Raw genomic sequence first — 16,319 nt, 5'->3', positions numbered from 1 at the left:
TGCAGCGAATGAGTCTGAGAAACTCTGCCCCGTCCATCCCTTTCTTGGAATGCCACAATGAACTTGGAGTATCTGAAAGCTCCTGTGAAGCCCTACATTTTAAAAACAGCCATTTACCGTCATGTACCATGTATCTCCCCAGCTTTGTTGGCCTGGCACCCTCTCTGTTCATAGCATACCACCTCATGTATAACAAGGTAATAGACGGTGTCTCCTCCAAAGACGTGTGTTAGAATCTTACCCCCTAGTTAGGAGGAAGGGACTCTGGCAGGTCATTAGGATCATGAGGGTGAAGCCCTTACTAATGAGATTAGTGCCCTTGAAAAAGGGACCCAGAGAACTCTCCTATTCCTTCCACCCTGGGAGGACACAGTGACAAGGCCAGCCATGAACCAGGAGGCAGGCCCTACCCGGACCCTGAATCTCTGTTGAGATATAAATGTTTGTTGTTTCAGCCTCCCAGTCTGTGGTGTGTGTGTGTGTGTGTGTATTTGAGGAGGGGAGCAGGGGGAGAGGTAGGGAGGACTCCCCCTTCTGCTGGTTCATCCTAAATGCCCACAATGGCTAGGGCTGGGCCAGAGTCAGAGTCAGGAGTCAGAGATGCAATCCAACTCTGCACATGATGGCAAGGACCCAACTTCTATAGCCATCTCTTGTTGTTTCCAAGGTTCTGTATTGGCAGGAAACTGGCATCTGGAGCTGGAGCTGGGAGTCAAAGCAGGAATTCTGATATGGGATGCAGGCTTTTTAGCAAGTGTCTAAACTGCTAAGCCGAGTAAATACCTGTCCCTATGATATCCTGTTACAGCATCAAATGGACGAAGATAACTGAGCAAGGAGCAACCTTATCTACATCAATCTCATCATTAAAATTTCCCTCTGATTGAATATACCAGGACCTATCATCCTTCAGGCACTCTGCTAAGACACAAAGACAAAAACAAAAATCAAAACCATGCACACACACGTACACGCACACAGTCCTAGTCTTTGAAATCTCATAATCAAGAGGTGGACACTGCTTCGGACATTTACATCTCATATGAGAGTGCCTGGGTTTGAATCCTGGCTCCCCTTCCAACTCTAGCTTCCTGCTAATGTGTGGGAGATGGCAGATGATGGCCAAGTGCTTGGGTCCCTGCTACCCACATGGGAGACCCAGACTGAGTTCCTGGCTCCTGGCTTTGGTCTGGACCAATCCTGGCTATTGTGGGCTAAAATGTAGGGAGTGAACCAGTGGATGGAACATCTCTCCGTCCCTCTGCTTTTCAAATAAAATGAAAATAAATAAATAAATAAAAATTTAAATGCTTTAAGAAAAAGAGTTGGAGACAGAAATGGAAATATTTGAATCACACTACAAGATGGGCAGAGCCCTGAAGAGACATCTGTGAATCCAAGAGAAAGCGACTCCTTCTAAAGGAGTTGGGACAGTTTTGATGTGGGAGATGATGCAGGCCTTGAAGAGGGCCATGGTTTGAAAGCTCCCTCCAATACTCATGTTGAACTTAGTTGCCAAGGTAACAGCAGCTGGTTAGGTTACCAGGGCTCCACCCTCCTGCATGGATTGATGCCACTGTCTTGGGAATGTGTTTGTCACAAAGGCAAGTTCAGCCTGTCTTTCATTTTCTCACCCTCTTGTCCTCCACCATGGGGTGACAACATCACAAAGGCCCACAGCAGATGCCAGCCGCCTGACCTTGGACTTTCTGGCCTCCAGAACTGTTGTTTATACATTACCCAGTCTCAGGCACTTTGTGATAGTAGCACAAGCAAAGACAAAGGGGGACCAGGTACTTGCCAGGAAGTTTGCTGCACAACATTGGTCTTTCTCCCAATCCCTTTCTAAAGTGCTCCCACAATCATCCTTCCTGTGGGGTGCTGCTTGCATAAATCACCATGCTAGTGCCATGAAACTTTGTCAGCTGATGGGACCAGGGTGGGCACCTAACCCCAGAGCAGCCAATCAAAAGGCTGCCCAGAACCCTACAGCAATGTTTAGGGAGTGCTGTCCAATACAGCTTGCTGCAATGATGTGGGAAAGTTCTGTTCATTCAATATGATAATCGTTCATCACATACAGTTATTGGACACTTGATGTGTGGCCACTGAATGTGGTTGGCCAGTGAGGAACTGAATTATTGACTCTTTCATCATAGTTTGTGTGTAAAAATTAAACTGAATTATCACGTACAGCTTGCTATGACATTGGATGGCACAGTTTCACACTGATTAAGAGATTCATTTGGTAATTCCAATTTAAATTCCAAATGAAGAAAAATCCAAGTGGATTTAGATTTATGATTACAGTTGAAATTTAAGATTATAAATAATATTGGAGTAGTCAAGAGAATGAAGACTTAAAAATCATAGAACTTAATTTATCACCCCAAGACATTTATTGGAATATGTGGGAAGATGTATTGGTTCATTAAGAGAATTAAAGACTTAAAAAAGAACTGATTGAAGGATTTGAAAAGATTCTAAATAAGTCCTCAAACCACAGTGGAATTAGCTAGAAATCAAGAACACAAGAAAAAAAAACTTTAAAAACTTTTAAAAATTTAATAATTGATTTCTGAATAGCCCATGTGTCAAAGAAGAAATTATAACAGAAAGTAGAAAATATTTTGAAGAGAATGATAATGAATGTAAAACATATAATTTGTAAGATGCAGCTAAAGCAGTGCATAGTGAACATTTATAGCCTTAAATACATATTTTAGAAAATAAAAAAGCTAAAAGGTAATGACCATAGCCTCTGAAGAATCTCAAGTAAAAGTGCAATAAAGAAAGATGAAAAGAAATAGCAATAATGATGAGGGCAGAAACAATGACACAGAAAACAAACAAAATAAAGCAACAAGCCTAAAAGCTGACGCTTTGAGAATATTAACAAAATTGACAAACCCCTAGGAAGACCAGTCCAGAAAAGATAGTGGGGAGCAGGCCTGTGGTATAGCAGCGAAGGTGCCAGTTTGGGGCTGGCCTTACGGTACAATGGGTTAAGCTGCCACCCGTGACACCAGTATCCCATATGGACACCAGTTAGAATCCCGGCTGGTCTACTTCCTATCTAACTGCCGGCTAATGTGACTGGGAAAGCAGTGGGAGATGGCCCAAGTATGCGGGTCCCTGATACCCATGTGGGAGACCTGAATAGAGTTCCCAGCTTCTCTGGCTTCGGCATGGCACAGCCCTGGCTGGTGTGGCCACTCAGGGAGTGAACCAGCAGATGGAGGATCTCTCTCTCTCTCTCTGTAACTCTGTTTTTCAAATAAATAAATAAAGCTTTTCTTTCTCTCTCTCTTTTTTTTTTAAAGATGCCAGTTGGGATGCCTGAATGCCATATGGGAGTGCCTGGGTTTGAGTCCTGGCTCTGTCCCTGATTCCAGGTTCCTGCTGATGCAGACCCTGGGAGGCAGAACTTGATGGTTCAATAGCGGATCCCTGCCACTCACTTGGGAGATGTGGACTGAGATCCCAGCTTCCAGCTTGGTCCAGCCCTGATTAGGGGAGTGAACCAGCTGACGGGAGCTCTGTCTACTTCTCAAATAGATAAAATAAATACATTTAAAAACAATTTTAAAAAGTGTAACTGAATACATTATTTCATATATGCAGTTGTAACTTAATGAAACTGTAGAAGCTACTTTAGAGTGATTAATGCAATTTCTGGGTTTGTAAACAAATATGAAAGAAAAAATTAAGGAGGAACTGGGCTTTTTACTACATAGCTTTAATGAATAAAATATTAATTTTGTAAAATCAAACTAGTCCCTGAGTAGGCTCACCATGGCCACACTGGTTTTCCAGGCTCATACGCCAGTGCCAAGGTGAGGCCGAAGGCCATGACTGCAGGGAGCCATGGCAAGTGTGTCATGGTGTGCTGGTGTGCTCCATTCATTCCAGGCTGCAAGTAGCCTAGCAAGAATCGAAGAGCTGCACCTTATGGGCTGATGGCACCCTCCAGTCTTCTCAGTTGTGAGGAATCATCAAAAGAAGTATAAAGGGCTTTCTTTTCGATAGTTCCAAAGGCGAGGGATTTCTTTCCCTTGAAATGTATAGTGGAAGCAGCATAATGGAAGGCGGAGGACTTTCTTCTTGACTTTTTTGAATGTTCTCAAATGTTATTCAAAAAAAGCAGGTGCTTTGAACTATGAAGTCTCTTCTCCGTCAGAAACCAACGCAACATGGGAAACAGCAGTGAACACACTTCCCAAGGGCAGAGGTCTCGCCCAAGCTTTGCCCAGAGGGTCCTAGGAGGCTGCCACGAAGTGGTGACCTGCAACGCTGTTTTGTCCCATAACAGTACGTTGAAAAATTATGTACCCTCTTTGCTGCCCATTTTTAAATGACATCTAAAAGTTGCATTAACAATTAAGATAGTGTCAGGACTATAACTTCTACTGTAAGATCTGAAATAAATAAAAAACCCCAAACTTTTTACTTAAGAATAATTTTAGATTTACAGACAAATGGTAAAGATAAGAGGGAGAATTCCTAAATCCCAGGTACCCAGCTCTATCAATTACTGACACCTTATATTAGTACGGAATACTTGGTCTGCTTTAACACAAACCAGGAGGAAAAGAAAGCTAGGCATCAGAAGCAATGGGTGGCAGGCCTATAAATGGCTGATCTGTACAGTGATCTGCCCTCAAGGAGACCCAACAGGCCAGTCCACTGCAGTGGCTTTCAATGTGGTAAGCCTGGGCTTCAGCAGAAGTCAGCTTGTGAAGAGCCCTGGCAGCTCTGCCAAGAGGTGGATCACTGGAAATGGACCTGCCCTGGAGTCGAAGGATGCCCAGGTCAGAGCCACAGATCTTATTGGCTCTAAGCTGAAAAGCCCTTCACTCAGCCCAACTTCCAAAGTGACCACTGCAGCTGAGGGGATGGTCAAGTAGGGTCAGCAACATTGCAGGCAGAACTGTAAATTTCTTGTTAGAGATGCCCCCTGCCTTTACCTGGCCAGCTCTCCTCCCAGGCCAGCCAAGTAATGAAAGTCAACAGAGTGCCTTCCCCTAGGAGGTTCACACCTCCCTTAGGATATACCCCATGTGAAGAGATAGATAGGCCTGGGCCTCTTAACTTACAAGGCCTAAAGCCCACCAGATTATTATCAAGCCCCTTCTATCAGGTTCTATTTGCCTCTCAATCAGAAAAATTACTTGTAGCTTAGACAGCACCTTTCTTAGCTTCTCTAATAATGACTCTGTCCTTTGTTCTAGGCCCTGTCTAGTGCACTTGGGCCTCATTCCTTTGTAATCATAACCTCTACTCTACCACCAATGGCTCTACTCCCAACCTGTGTGTACTGATGGTCCTCTTCCCCACTTAATGCTGTATAATTGTTCAAACCTGGTTAATGCCACTCTTAGGATCATTGGTTACTATCCTCACCCTGTCTTTTATGACCTTGTCTAAATATGATCAGAGTTGGTGAACTTGGAAGGCTTCCATAGCCTTGGCAACTCATGACGACAGCCTAGGATGGTTACTGGCGCCATAAACTAGAGTGTCAATTTGTTGGGTCAACAACAGGAGCCACTGTGCACTTGCTCCTCATGTGGGATCTCTGTCCTTAATGTGCTGTACATTGTGATTTAATGCTATAACTAGTACTCAAACAGTATGTTTCACTTTGTGCTTCTATGTGGGTGCAAACTGTTGAAATCTTTATACTAAATTGATCTTCTGTATATAAAGAGAATTGAAAATGAATCCTGATGTGAATGGAAGGGGAGAGGGAGCGGGAGAGGGGAGGGTTGCGGGTGGGAGGGAAGTTATGGGAGGGGGAAGCCATTGTAATCCATAAGCTGTACACTGGAAATTTATATTCATTAAATAAAAGTTAAAAAAAATATTAGTACGGAATACTTGAAATGATTCATGAACTAACACTGGGACAGTATTATTAATAAAGCCCACACTTTATTCTGACTTCCAGCTTTTGATCTAAGTCTTCTTGCTGTTCCAGACTCCCACCCAGGCTATCATGTTACATTTAGTCACCATGGTCCCTAGGCTCCATCTGGAGTTTCTTAGGCTTTTCTTGTTGTAGATGACCTTGACAGTTTCAAGGAGGGTTGGTTGAGTGTCTCTGCAGAATATTCAATCACCTTTAGAAGAATATATCTTGGTTGCTTCCAGTTTTTGACGATTATGAATAAAACTACTACAAACATTCACATATAAGTATCTGTGTGGACTTAAGTTTTCAGATCAACTGGGTAAATATCTAGACGTGTAACTGTTGGATCACGTTGTAAGACTGTGTCTACCTTTGTAAGAAACTATTGAATTGCTTTCTAAAGTGGCCGTGCCATTCTTGCAACCTCCGTAAAACAGGGAGAGAAAGGAGAAAGAGCCTGGAGTAGGGGAACAGGAACAGGAGGAGGACAGAGAATGAGAGGCAGGCCAGGTGACTTCATGGATACAAGAGATGCACATTGCACCTTAAATGGCCCAGTGGATGTAATTCTAGCAACGGAGGTGATAAGGAAAAAAAGGAGAGAAGGAAGGAGAAAGGACAGGACAGGACAGGAAAGGAGGGCGAGAGAAGGAAAGAACCCAGCTTTGCAGAGCAGTCCAACCTAACGGTAGCAGCAGGGAACTCTTGGGAAAGAAATTGACTCAAGCACTACCTCTGACACATTTGACCTCAGAAAAGTCATTTCGAATCAAGCTTGGCTGCCTTATTTGAAATAAAAAAGATGCCCAAACCTCATTTCTACCTTACAATAACTGTTGCTATGACAATACACGTGATATTTCCAGTCCCTTGGTCAATTTTTTTTCCTATGAACTCAATATTGTTGGAAATACTCTTTCTGTACTTTAGCCAACTTAACTGTTTTGCTCTCCTTTGGGCTCCCACCCCCACCCCAAGGATCAGTAAACCATAAAATAGGGAGTCTATTTGAATTTCAGTTTGTGTTTTCATAGAAATTAATCTGTATTTCTCTGAAGTTAGAATAACTATTTTTTCCATCCACATTTCTGAGTATTTTATCAACTTAATAAACTAAGAAATTTAGATTGGGCACTCTATATTTTATTACACTAAATTGCTTAAGCTACTTTTCAATCCATGTGGTCAATACCATTTAAATTTGTTTTGTGAGAAAGGTCACTTTGTGAGCTCCGTCCCCGAAGTTGCTGAATTTCAATTTCTGTGTATGTGTGCATATGAAGGTTTCTTTTGAGTTGCTTAATTCTGTAGTTCCAAACAGATTTCTCAGAACTTACAAGCGAGGAAAAAGGAAAGGAAAGAGCAGTTTGTTTTCATTAACCCTAAATTATAAATGTGTAAGTGAAGTGTGACCATCAGGCAGAGTCGTTCGGAATTTGCACACACAGGTGAGGGCTGCACACCTATTTCCAGAACGTGTCCACTGTTCAGCTCATTTCTAGAACTCCTCTTTGAGTATCTCTTTGAGAGTCTACAGCACACTGAAAGTGAAGTTATTTAATAATCCAATATAATTTTGGTTTAGCTTGGTGATTTTATGATGAAAATTAATTTTTTAAAAATATTTTTTAGTTGGGGCTGGCGCTGTGGCACAGCGGGTTAATGCCCTGGCCTGAAGCGTCAGCATCCCATACGGGTACCGGTTCGAGACCTGGCAGCTCCACTTCCAATCCAGCTCTCTGCTATGGTCTGGGAAAGCAGTAGGAGATGGCCCAAGTCCTTGGGCCCCGGTACCACGTGGAAGACCCAGAAAAAGCTCCTGGCTCCTGGTTTCAGATTGGCGCAGCTCCAGCTGTTGCAGCTGATTGGGGAGTGAACCATCGGATGGAAGACCTCTCTCTCTCTCTCTCTCTCTTTCTCTCTCTCTCTCTCTCTCTGTGTAACTCTTTCAAATAAATAAATAAATCTTAAAAAAAGATTTATTAATTTGAAAGGCAGAGTTACAGAGAGAGAGAGAGACAGAGACAGAGAGAAACAGAGACAGAGACAGACTGAGACAGAGAGAGGTCTTCCATCTACTGGTTCACTCCCCAGTTGGCCCCAACAACTGGGACTAAGCCAAGATAAAGCCAGGAACCAGGAGATTCTTCCAGAACTCCAACATGGGTGCAGAGGCCCAAGCACTTGGGTCATCTTCCTCTGCTTTCCCAGGCACATAAGCAAGGAGCTGGATCAGAAGTAGTGCAGCTGGGACACGAATTGGCCCCCATGTGGGATGCCGGCATTGCAGGCGGCAGCTTTACCTGTGACACCACAACACAGGTCCCTGAAAATTAATTTTTTATACTTACTATGTGTGAGATGCTTCACCTAGGTTAGCCAATGAATCTGGGGAAACTCATTTGGTGTCAAAAATAAAGTGCAGGGACCAGCATCGTGGCTTAGCAGGTTAAGCCATTGCCTGTAACCCTGACATCCAATATCAGAGCACCAGTTCAAGTCCTGACTGCTCTGCTTCCAGTCCAGCCCCCTACTAGTGCACCTGGGAAGGCAGTAGAAGATGACCCAAGTGCTTCTGCCCATACAGTGCATGTGGAAAAGCCGGATGGAGCTCTGGGCTCCTGGCTTTGGCCTGGTCTAGTCCCAACTATTGGGCCCATTTGGGGAGTAAATCAGCAGATGGACGGTCTCTCTGTCTCTCCTTCTCTTTCTTCCTAATGCTACCTTTTGAATAAACAAACAAATAAATCTTAAACAAACAAATAAACCCAAAGTGCAACCACAGAAAATGGACTAACATCATGGATGATTTTCCCACTGCAGGTAATGGGAGAGGGCTCTTCTAAAAGTTTGCAGAAAATGCAACTAAAAAGATAAGTTTATGTTGGTACAAAACTTTTTGAAATAGTATATATACATTGTCTTCAAAGATTTTATGGAAAATGCATACTTTGAAAACATGATGCGTTGATCTCAAAATTTTTTGCACCAAAATAAGCTTACCTTTGGATTCTGATTTTTCCACGCACTCCCAGAAGTGCCCCTGCAGCACAGAGGAGAGGCCCTGATTAGTGGCTGGAAGCTTCGTCACCCTCCCACTCTGCCCCTCTCCAATAGCCCAGGCTGTGCAGATTGCAAGTGCGTCCTCCCCTGTGGAAGAGGCTGGTGCAGATCCATCTGGTAGTGTGAGGAGCACACAAAGCAGCTGACCTCCCTTACCTGCTGAAAGCCACCTGTAGTCAACTTGGGTCTGAAAATATAAGTGGAAAATTCCAGAAATCAACAACTCCTAAGTTTCAAATACTCTGTTTTCAGTATAGAACTGTTCCATTCTTATGTATTATTGGTAATCTCTTACTATGCTTAGTTCATAAATCAAACTTCATCATTGATATGTACGTATAAGGAAACCACAGTACATGTTGAATTGAGTATTCCCCAGAGCTCTAGGCATCCACTCGGTGTCTTGGGACACATCCTCCCCAGATTCAGGAGGCGCTGTACAGAATACATAACATAACTGGACTCCCTTTTCCCTTTCCAAGATAACAGCTGTGAGGGAAAAATACAAGGATGAGATGGTCCAATACCTTCTTTAAAGTGAGTTTTTCTTTTTAAGATTTATTTATTTATTTGAAAGGCAGAGCAACAGAGAGAAAGGAGGGGGGAGGGGGGAGAGAGAAAGAGAGAGAGAAAGAGAGAGAAAGAGAGAGAGAAAATATCTTCCATCCACTGGTTCACTCCCCAAATGCATAATATACAGGTCTGGGCTGAGCCAAAGCCAGGAGCCAGGAACCCCATCTGGGTCTCCCACACAGGCGGCAGGGACTCATGTAATGGGGTCACCATGTGCTGCCTCTGTAGGTGCATTAGAAGGGCATTCTGGAGGAGCCAGACTTGAACTGGCACCCCAATATGGGATGCTGGGGTTGTAAGCAGTGGCTTAACCTGCTGTGCTATGACGCTGGCCCCAAAATGAGGTGTGTTTTGTTTCTGTTTTGGTTAAAGACCCACTACCACTGTGGGGAAGGGACTACTGTGTGCATGTGTGATTTTATCTGGAGTGGGGTGTACAACAGAGGTAGTTGTGAACAATGCAAGTGAGAATATCAATTGGTGCCATGTTACAGAGGGCATTGAGTGGTACATTACAGGGTTAGACATTATCCAACAGCAAAGAGGGCTGCTGATACAAAGGACTGGGAGGGTTGTAAGGCCGTGGGCAAAGAATCATGATGGAACAGGAGAAAAATGTCACGAATGTCTTGGAGAGACTGGCTCCAGGGGATCCAGGACTGGCTGGGTGCTGGGGCTAAGGAAGGTCGCAGAGATGTGAACAGAATTCTGAGGCAGCTGGCTTGGATGACAGCGTGGGAGGGCGTGGAGAGGTTGCTATTCACAGAAACAGAAAACACAGAATGGGAAACCGGTTTTGAAAATTAGGGGAACAACGAGTCTGATTTTAGCTCAATGAGTTAGCATTGAGGTGGAAATGTCACACAGGCAAATGAAAACACAGGCCTGGGTCCGAGCAGAGGTCAAGACGGATGACACAGGTCTGTCTGGGGAGTCACCTCCGTCGAGGCCATGACCGAGATCTTGGCATTGCATGAACTCACCCTTGGAGAACTGTTGATCAAGAAGACTGGCCGATGAGAGCTAGGCCTTGCGGGAATACTAACACTTGTGGGATGGTTGTAGGGGAGTTAATGGCACAAGACAGAGGGAAAAAATGGGCACAAAAATACCACAAGAGACCCACGTCATGGGGACGCAAAGGTGAAGGGACCGGCAAGATGAGGTCTCGGAGAGGCAGATGTGCTGGGCCCTCCCAGCTCCCTGGCGACCTCTTTGAGAACCGTTGCCACAGACAAGATCAGAGCTGAGTTCCTCAGAGAGAGGCCCAGTAGAGGCGGGGGTCAGGGACAGAGCAGTGGCCACACTTGCTCTCTCTAGAAGCCTTTTCTCGGCTGCCCCGGAACATGTTCCCATCACCTACGACTCTGTCCTTGGCTCCTTGCTTGTAACAGTGAGGGTTCTCTTGGTTTCAAATAACAGAAAGCCACTCCAGCTGGCTGGAGCCGAAAGATTTATTGGAAGGATACCGGGTTACCTCACAGGACCCAAAGGGTTATGATGGCCTGTGCACAAGCCTTAGCCAGAAACCAAACACCAGAGGGCTTCTCCACCTCCTTTCTTGTTCCCCTCTGGGTGTCTATTTTTTTCCCCTCCCTATGCTCTCATCACAAAGCAGCTGCCTCGGTTTTCTAGGCCACGTGGCAGAAAACATGTCTGTCACTTGCCCCTGAGTCACCGCCCTCACTGGGTCACTGAGCGGAGCACGGCCGGGCCTCAGGGGCACTCTCGATGTCAGCTGGCACAGACGCTCATCCTTGAGCCAGTCAACAGGGACCAGGCCAGCAAGGTCACGCCGCTGCAGATTCACCCCCAGGGGGACTGGTGACAAGGCTCGGGACTGGGATCAAAGACAAAGCTCACGGAACGAGGGTCTGGATTGGGCCTCGGGTGAATGACAAGGAGGGGAAGGTTCATGAGTTCTCCCGCTTTTTGGTTTTGCTCTGTGATCCTGGAAACTCCTTAGTGGCAAACCTGGGAGATGCTGTCCCTACTTGTCACTGTCACCTGCCAAGAAAGGAGATGGAATCTCCCGGATCGTATCACTCCCTCTCTCTGCAACCAGCCCTCGGGACACCTGGGTGAGTCCCCAGTGGCCCACGTCCCTACTCTGTGGGTGAACCAGAGTTGGTGCGTCCAGGAGGCCACTCAAAGCCACTTTCTGGGGTCGCTGGCCTTGCAGTGGGATGAATTAGGGGCTACTTCCTGTCTGGGATGTTCCAAGGCTGTCAGTGCCTATGGGAGGGAGGCGGAGCTACAGGTGCTAATGGTGCTGGCTCTGGCTATCCTGGAAGCCAAGCTATACTGCCCAGCCTCTGTTAGGTTCCGTAAGGCACCCACTGTTTTCCCTTAAATTCCTGCATGGTGGATTCTGTCACTGAGACCAAAGAGCCCTGGCTGATCCAGGGTCAAGGGAGTTTTCTAACAGCTTTCCCCAACCTGGCCTCTTGCCTGTGGCAATCACAGGAAGAGACCCCTCCCTTTCCTTTGTCACGCTTCCCAAATGAGGCCCAAATAGTGACTGCAACCCTGGGTTTTGGTACTGACAGTTACCGGAATACCGGCACTCTGTTGGTGCATTACTCTAATTTCAATACTTAGAAAACAATCTAAAATCCATATCATTCATGTTTTGAGATCAGGATCAGTGACTCAATTATTCTATTTATGATGAAAGTATTTGTTGAACAAAACTCCACCCCAAGTCAGAAAGGCTTTTCATCAACTGCAATCATTTGCAGAAAAACACAGGCTACTTTGATCAACTTTGTTTTAGAAATAACACTTCATTTGTTCATTTTTCTGGTTTTCAATGTTTTCTTCCTTTTAGATGAAGTTTCACTTTTTATGTTTTGCGTAAGAATTTTTTTTTTTAAAGAAACTTTTAATTTTGGAATGGTTTTAGATTTATGGAAACATTATGGAAATAGGACAGAGAGTTCCCACGGACTCTTCCTCACCTGGTCTCTCCTGTGGTTAACATTTTATTTGAGTTTGAAAAAACTGTCACAATTAATGGACCGATATGGATACATTACAATTAGCTCAAGTCCATATCTGATTTCTTTTTACCTGGCATCCTTTCTCTATTCCAGGATCCCATCCAGAAATCCACATTGCCTTTAGTTGTCACGTCTCTTAAGGCGCGTCTTATTTCTGACAGTTTAAAGCTTGATTTTTACTAAAGTCATGTACTAATATCAGAATGATACTCGTGTCACACTTCTATTTTCCCAAATTAGATTTCTATTTGACCTTTAGATGTTTAATACTTTTAAAATGCACATTATCTGAAATACTGTTTTTCTAATGTTGTAATGTTATATAATCCTGATCCCATAAATAAAATATTAGTATTGATACTATTCTTTTGGAGTTGTTTTGAATAAACACAAGGTGTAGAGAACATGAACACGGGGTGGCTGAGGCTCTGGGTGCAGGCAGGACTGCCCAGGGCCGGGGAGACGTGGCAGAGCCCCGCTGGGCAGCCCAGGGCTCGCTTCTCTGCAGCAGGAACGCCAGGCCCAGGCTATCCTGAGGATTCTGCACACAACTCTTCCGCCTCCACTACACTGCTCTTTGTCTGGAGCCAGAGAGGGCTGACTACATTAGCCTAGTCTGGTTTCTTTGGTTTGCACGGTGAGTACCCTGGGGTCACTCTGCCACGATCCCTTGGACTCTGGGTACATTACCTTAGAGCAGTCTTAAGTCTCTGTTTTCCCAGCAACACCTTCCTCATTGCTTGCAACACAGGGAGCACTTAGTACTGGGAGGCATCATGATCTGTTCAACTCAAGTTGAATGAATGAAGGCCACTGGCACCACTACAGGAAAATGCTGCCCCTTCTGAGACATTCGGAGCTCCTAGGAATCAGGGACACGGGCGGGGTGATGCGGGCTAGCAAATGAGGTCAGGAAGTAGAACACCTGACTCACAGTGTGGAGAGGGGAGCCTATGAGGAGAGCAGGCAGGAGAGACCAGCAGGGGGCAGTGCCAGTGGCGGCAGCCTGACACACAGAAGCCTTCCCCAGGCCCCAACCACCTCCAGGATTCTGAGATGCAAGGACCATCGCAGCATTCAGAGAGCGTGACTGAGCATTTAATCACAGGTGTGCACCCATCGTCAGTAGAATGGAGACTGTTCGGCCTTTAAACAGAGGCCCCTCTTCTGATCTCCCGGGAGTGGCACCAAGTGGCTCTCAGTGACCATCAGGCAGCATCTTGTCCATGCTTCATGGCATATTCAAAGTCTCTAAAGCTCACGTGGCCATCAGAGTCTTGATCCACTTCCCTGGAAGATGAAACAAAACGTTCTTCACACACCACTCTTGTCCGCACCCAGGCATCAGGAGCACATCATAACCTTCATTCCTTGCACTTGTCTATGTGAGACAGCAACCTAGTTTTATCCACTTGAAGGTTGAGGTTGATGTCTCCGTATTTTTTCTTACACTGATAATATATATGGTAGGGAAGAAAATAAGGATATTTATTAAAAACGAACAGAAATAACACGCTCAACATATTTAAAGGAGTGAAGCCAAATGAACAGGTTATATAAGGAGGAATGACCTGGTTATATCCTGAATCTTTCTGTGATATATATCAAAAAATACACGGTCATCTGTACACCCCCATGGATACCAAAATCCATCATGCTCAATCCCTTTTAAAAAATGGTGCAGTATCTGTTTTATGCTATGCACATCTTCCCATATATGTTAACTCATCTCTAGGTTACTTACAATACTTATTACAATGTAAGAGCTATGGAAATTGTTATACTGCATTTTTGAAGGGAATAATCAGAAAAAACAATCTGTACATGTTTGGCATAGGTGCGACTTTTTTTCTTGGATGTTTTTGATGGACAGCTGGCTGAATTGTGGCTGTGGAAATCTGGAGGGCTGACAGGAGCCAGAAGCTTCTTCCGTGTCTCCTGTGTGGGTAAAGCAGCTTCTTCCACTGCTTTACCAGGCACATTAACAGGGAGCTGGATTGGAAATGGATCAGCCGGTACCAGAACCAGCACTCATCTAGGATGCCAGCGTCGCAGGCTTCAGCTTAGCGTGTGCCACAACACCAGCCCAGGGTCGTTAAATTCTAAAACCAGAGCTCTCTACTCGATTCCACATTGTCTCCCTGCACAGACAGGGCACTCCAGAGAGAAGCGATTACACTGCAGTTTCCACATGGCCAACTCGAACTCCAGAGGTTTCCGCTGGCTTCGTTCAAGGCCTCAGAGGCTGTTAAATCCCCACAAACACCTGATAAGCTTTTCTGACTCCTATGAAGAGTAATGAAGATGTGAGCCTCTGGCTGCCAGGCTGAGGGTGTGAGGGTGTGGGTGGCCTCCGTGGGGTTGTCCCTTTGTGTCCCTGGAGCTGCTGAGACAAGGGCTTTGCTCCCTGAGCGGGGAGCAGGGAAATGGGACCCACGTGGATCCACGTGGCCAAGAAAACAAATGTCACAGGAACAGAATCGCAGCATAAGCAACACATCCCAATCAGCAGCAGCAAAAGGCACAGCCATTAAGAAGTGCGTTTCGAGTGGCCATCACAGTTCCTCTAGGTGGGGCGATATAAAACAGTGTCTCCTGGCAGCTTCTGTGGCGGATATACATGATACGTGGTTAAAACAACAGGCGGAATCTCCACAACTGCCACAACACGGGCCTTCAGAAAGCCAAGGCTGGCCTAAGCAAGAGGGCCACTAATCACTGTAATAGTTTTAAAGCAGGCTTTTAAAATATTGAATTCTAAGATAAACTTTCTGAATATTTCATGCCAAAGTCTCTGAAGTCTATAATGGTTCTGGATAGAGTGATAATTTTTCATTCTTTTGAAGTAGAGAAAAATCTGTACTTCTCTGCCCCAGGGCAAGACCATGTTGCAATGTGTTCGTGGAAAATGACTGCAGACGCCCAGGCCATTATTCTTGTTACTTCCTTTGGTAAAATACACACGACGATTTCATGCTGTACAGGACCAGGAGCATAATGTCAGATCTTTTCTAAGGGATTAGAAATAATCAGCAACACACGTTGCTGACTACAGAATATAAATCACCCCCTTTATTAAATTAGGTAATTGAAGATTCTTAATATTGCTGAAGTATTTTTTCCCAAGGAATTGGATTAGAAAAATGGCCTTTTTTCTTCCTTTTGAACTGGTATGGTTGAACTATAAATCTCAGAGGGTGAGGGAAGTGAATAACCCAGAGGAGCAATGTTTAGAATATGCTGGTTCTTGTGTGTGTGTGTGTGTGTGTCTATTCACTTATCAAGATGCCGCATGTTTATGGAGAAGAGAGTCTCTTTGCCTGGTTCTCTCAATACATAATCGTCACTGTCTTTATACTGACTTCCAGTTTTTCTGTCTTTGCCAATATGTCCTGTCATTAACTGGGCATGATGTAACTCGGAAGTTGTAACGGACAAGTTTATTCACCAGGTTTGGAGTGACACCCCATTCATAAAAGGAATGGAGGGACGATGCGCTTGTGTTTAGAATGAGAGATGGTAAAATACTTTATGCCTTTTGACGTTTCTTCCCCATCCCATGTATATGAGCAGATCCAGTTCATCTCAACAAGAGTGAAGAGGAAATTCAAGTTTCGGCTAAAATTTTAAAAGCCAGAATGTATGGTGTTTCACTGCAGCCAGAATTATTCTGGAGAAAGAAGATTCCACAGCACCCACACTCGTGTCACTGTGTGACGGAAGATCAGATGTGGCTGGTGGGCAGAAGTGACAGCGTGCTGGGGAGA

The 16,319-nt window shown here is 44.9% G+C and overlaps 1 protein-coding gene across 4 annotated transcripts in view; it reads right to left on the bottom strand.

Moving 5' to 3' along the window:
- The window catches only part of EFCAB11 (EF-hand calcium binding domain 11), a 252,207-nt gene that overhangs the window by 72,414 nt on the left and 163,474 nt on the right, over positions 1-16,319 (bottom strand). Inside the window, exon 6 of one of the 4 annotated variants that reach the window (XM_062181232.1) lies at positions 13,629-13,842. The exons of 2 other annotated variants lie outside the window; for them this stretch is intronic. In XM_062181232.1, the coding sequence (XP_062037216.1) occupies positions 13,761-13,842 (82 nt within the window). In that variant the 3' untranslated portion in view covers positions 13,629-13,760. One more of the 4 variants, XM_062181233.1, reaches the window with a different exon arrangement.

The sequence above is a fragment of the Lepus europaeus genome, chromosome 22 (assembly GCF_033115175.1).
Source record: "Lepus europaeus isolate LE1 chromosome 22, mLepTim1.pri, whole genome shotgun sequence".
Classification (NCBI taxonomy): domain Eukaryota; kingdom Metazoa; phylum Chordata; class Mammalia; order Lagomorpha; family Leporidae; genus Lepus; species Lepus europaeus.
This window is presented reverse-complemented; position numbering and strand designations above follow the sequence as displayed.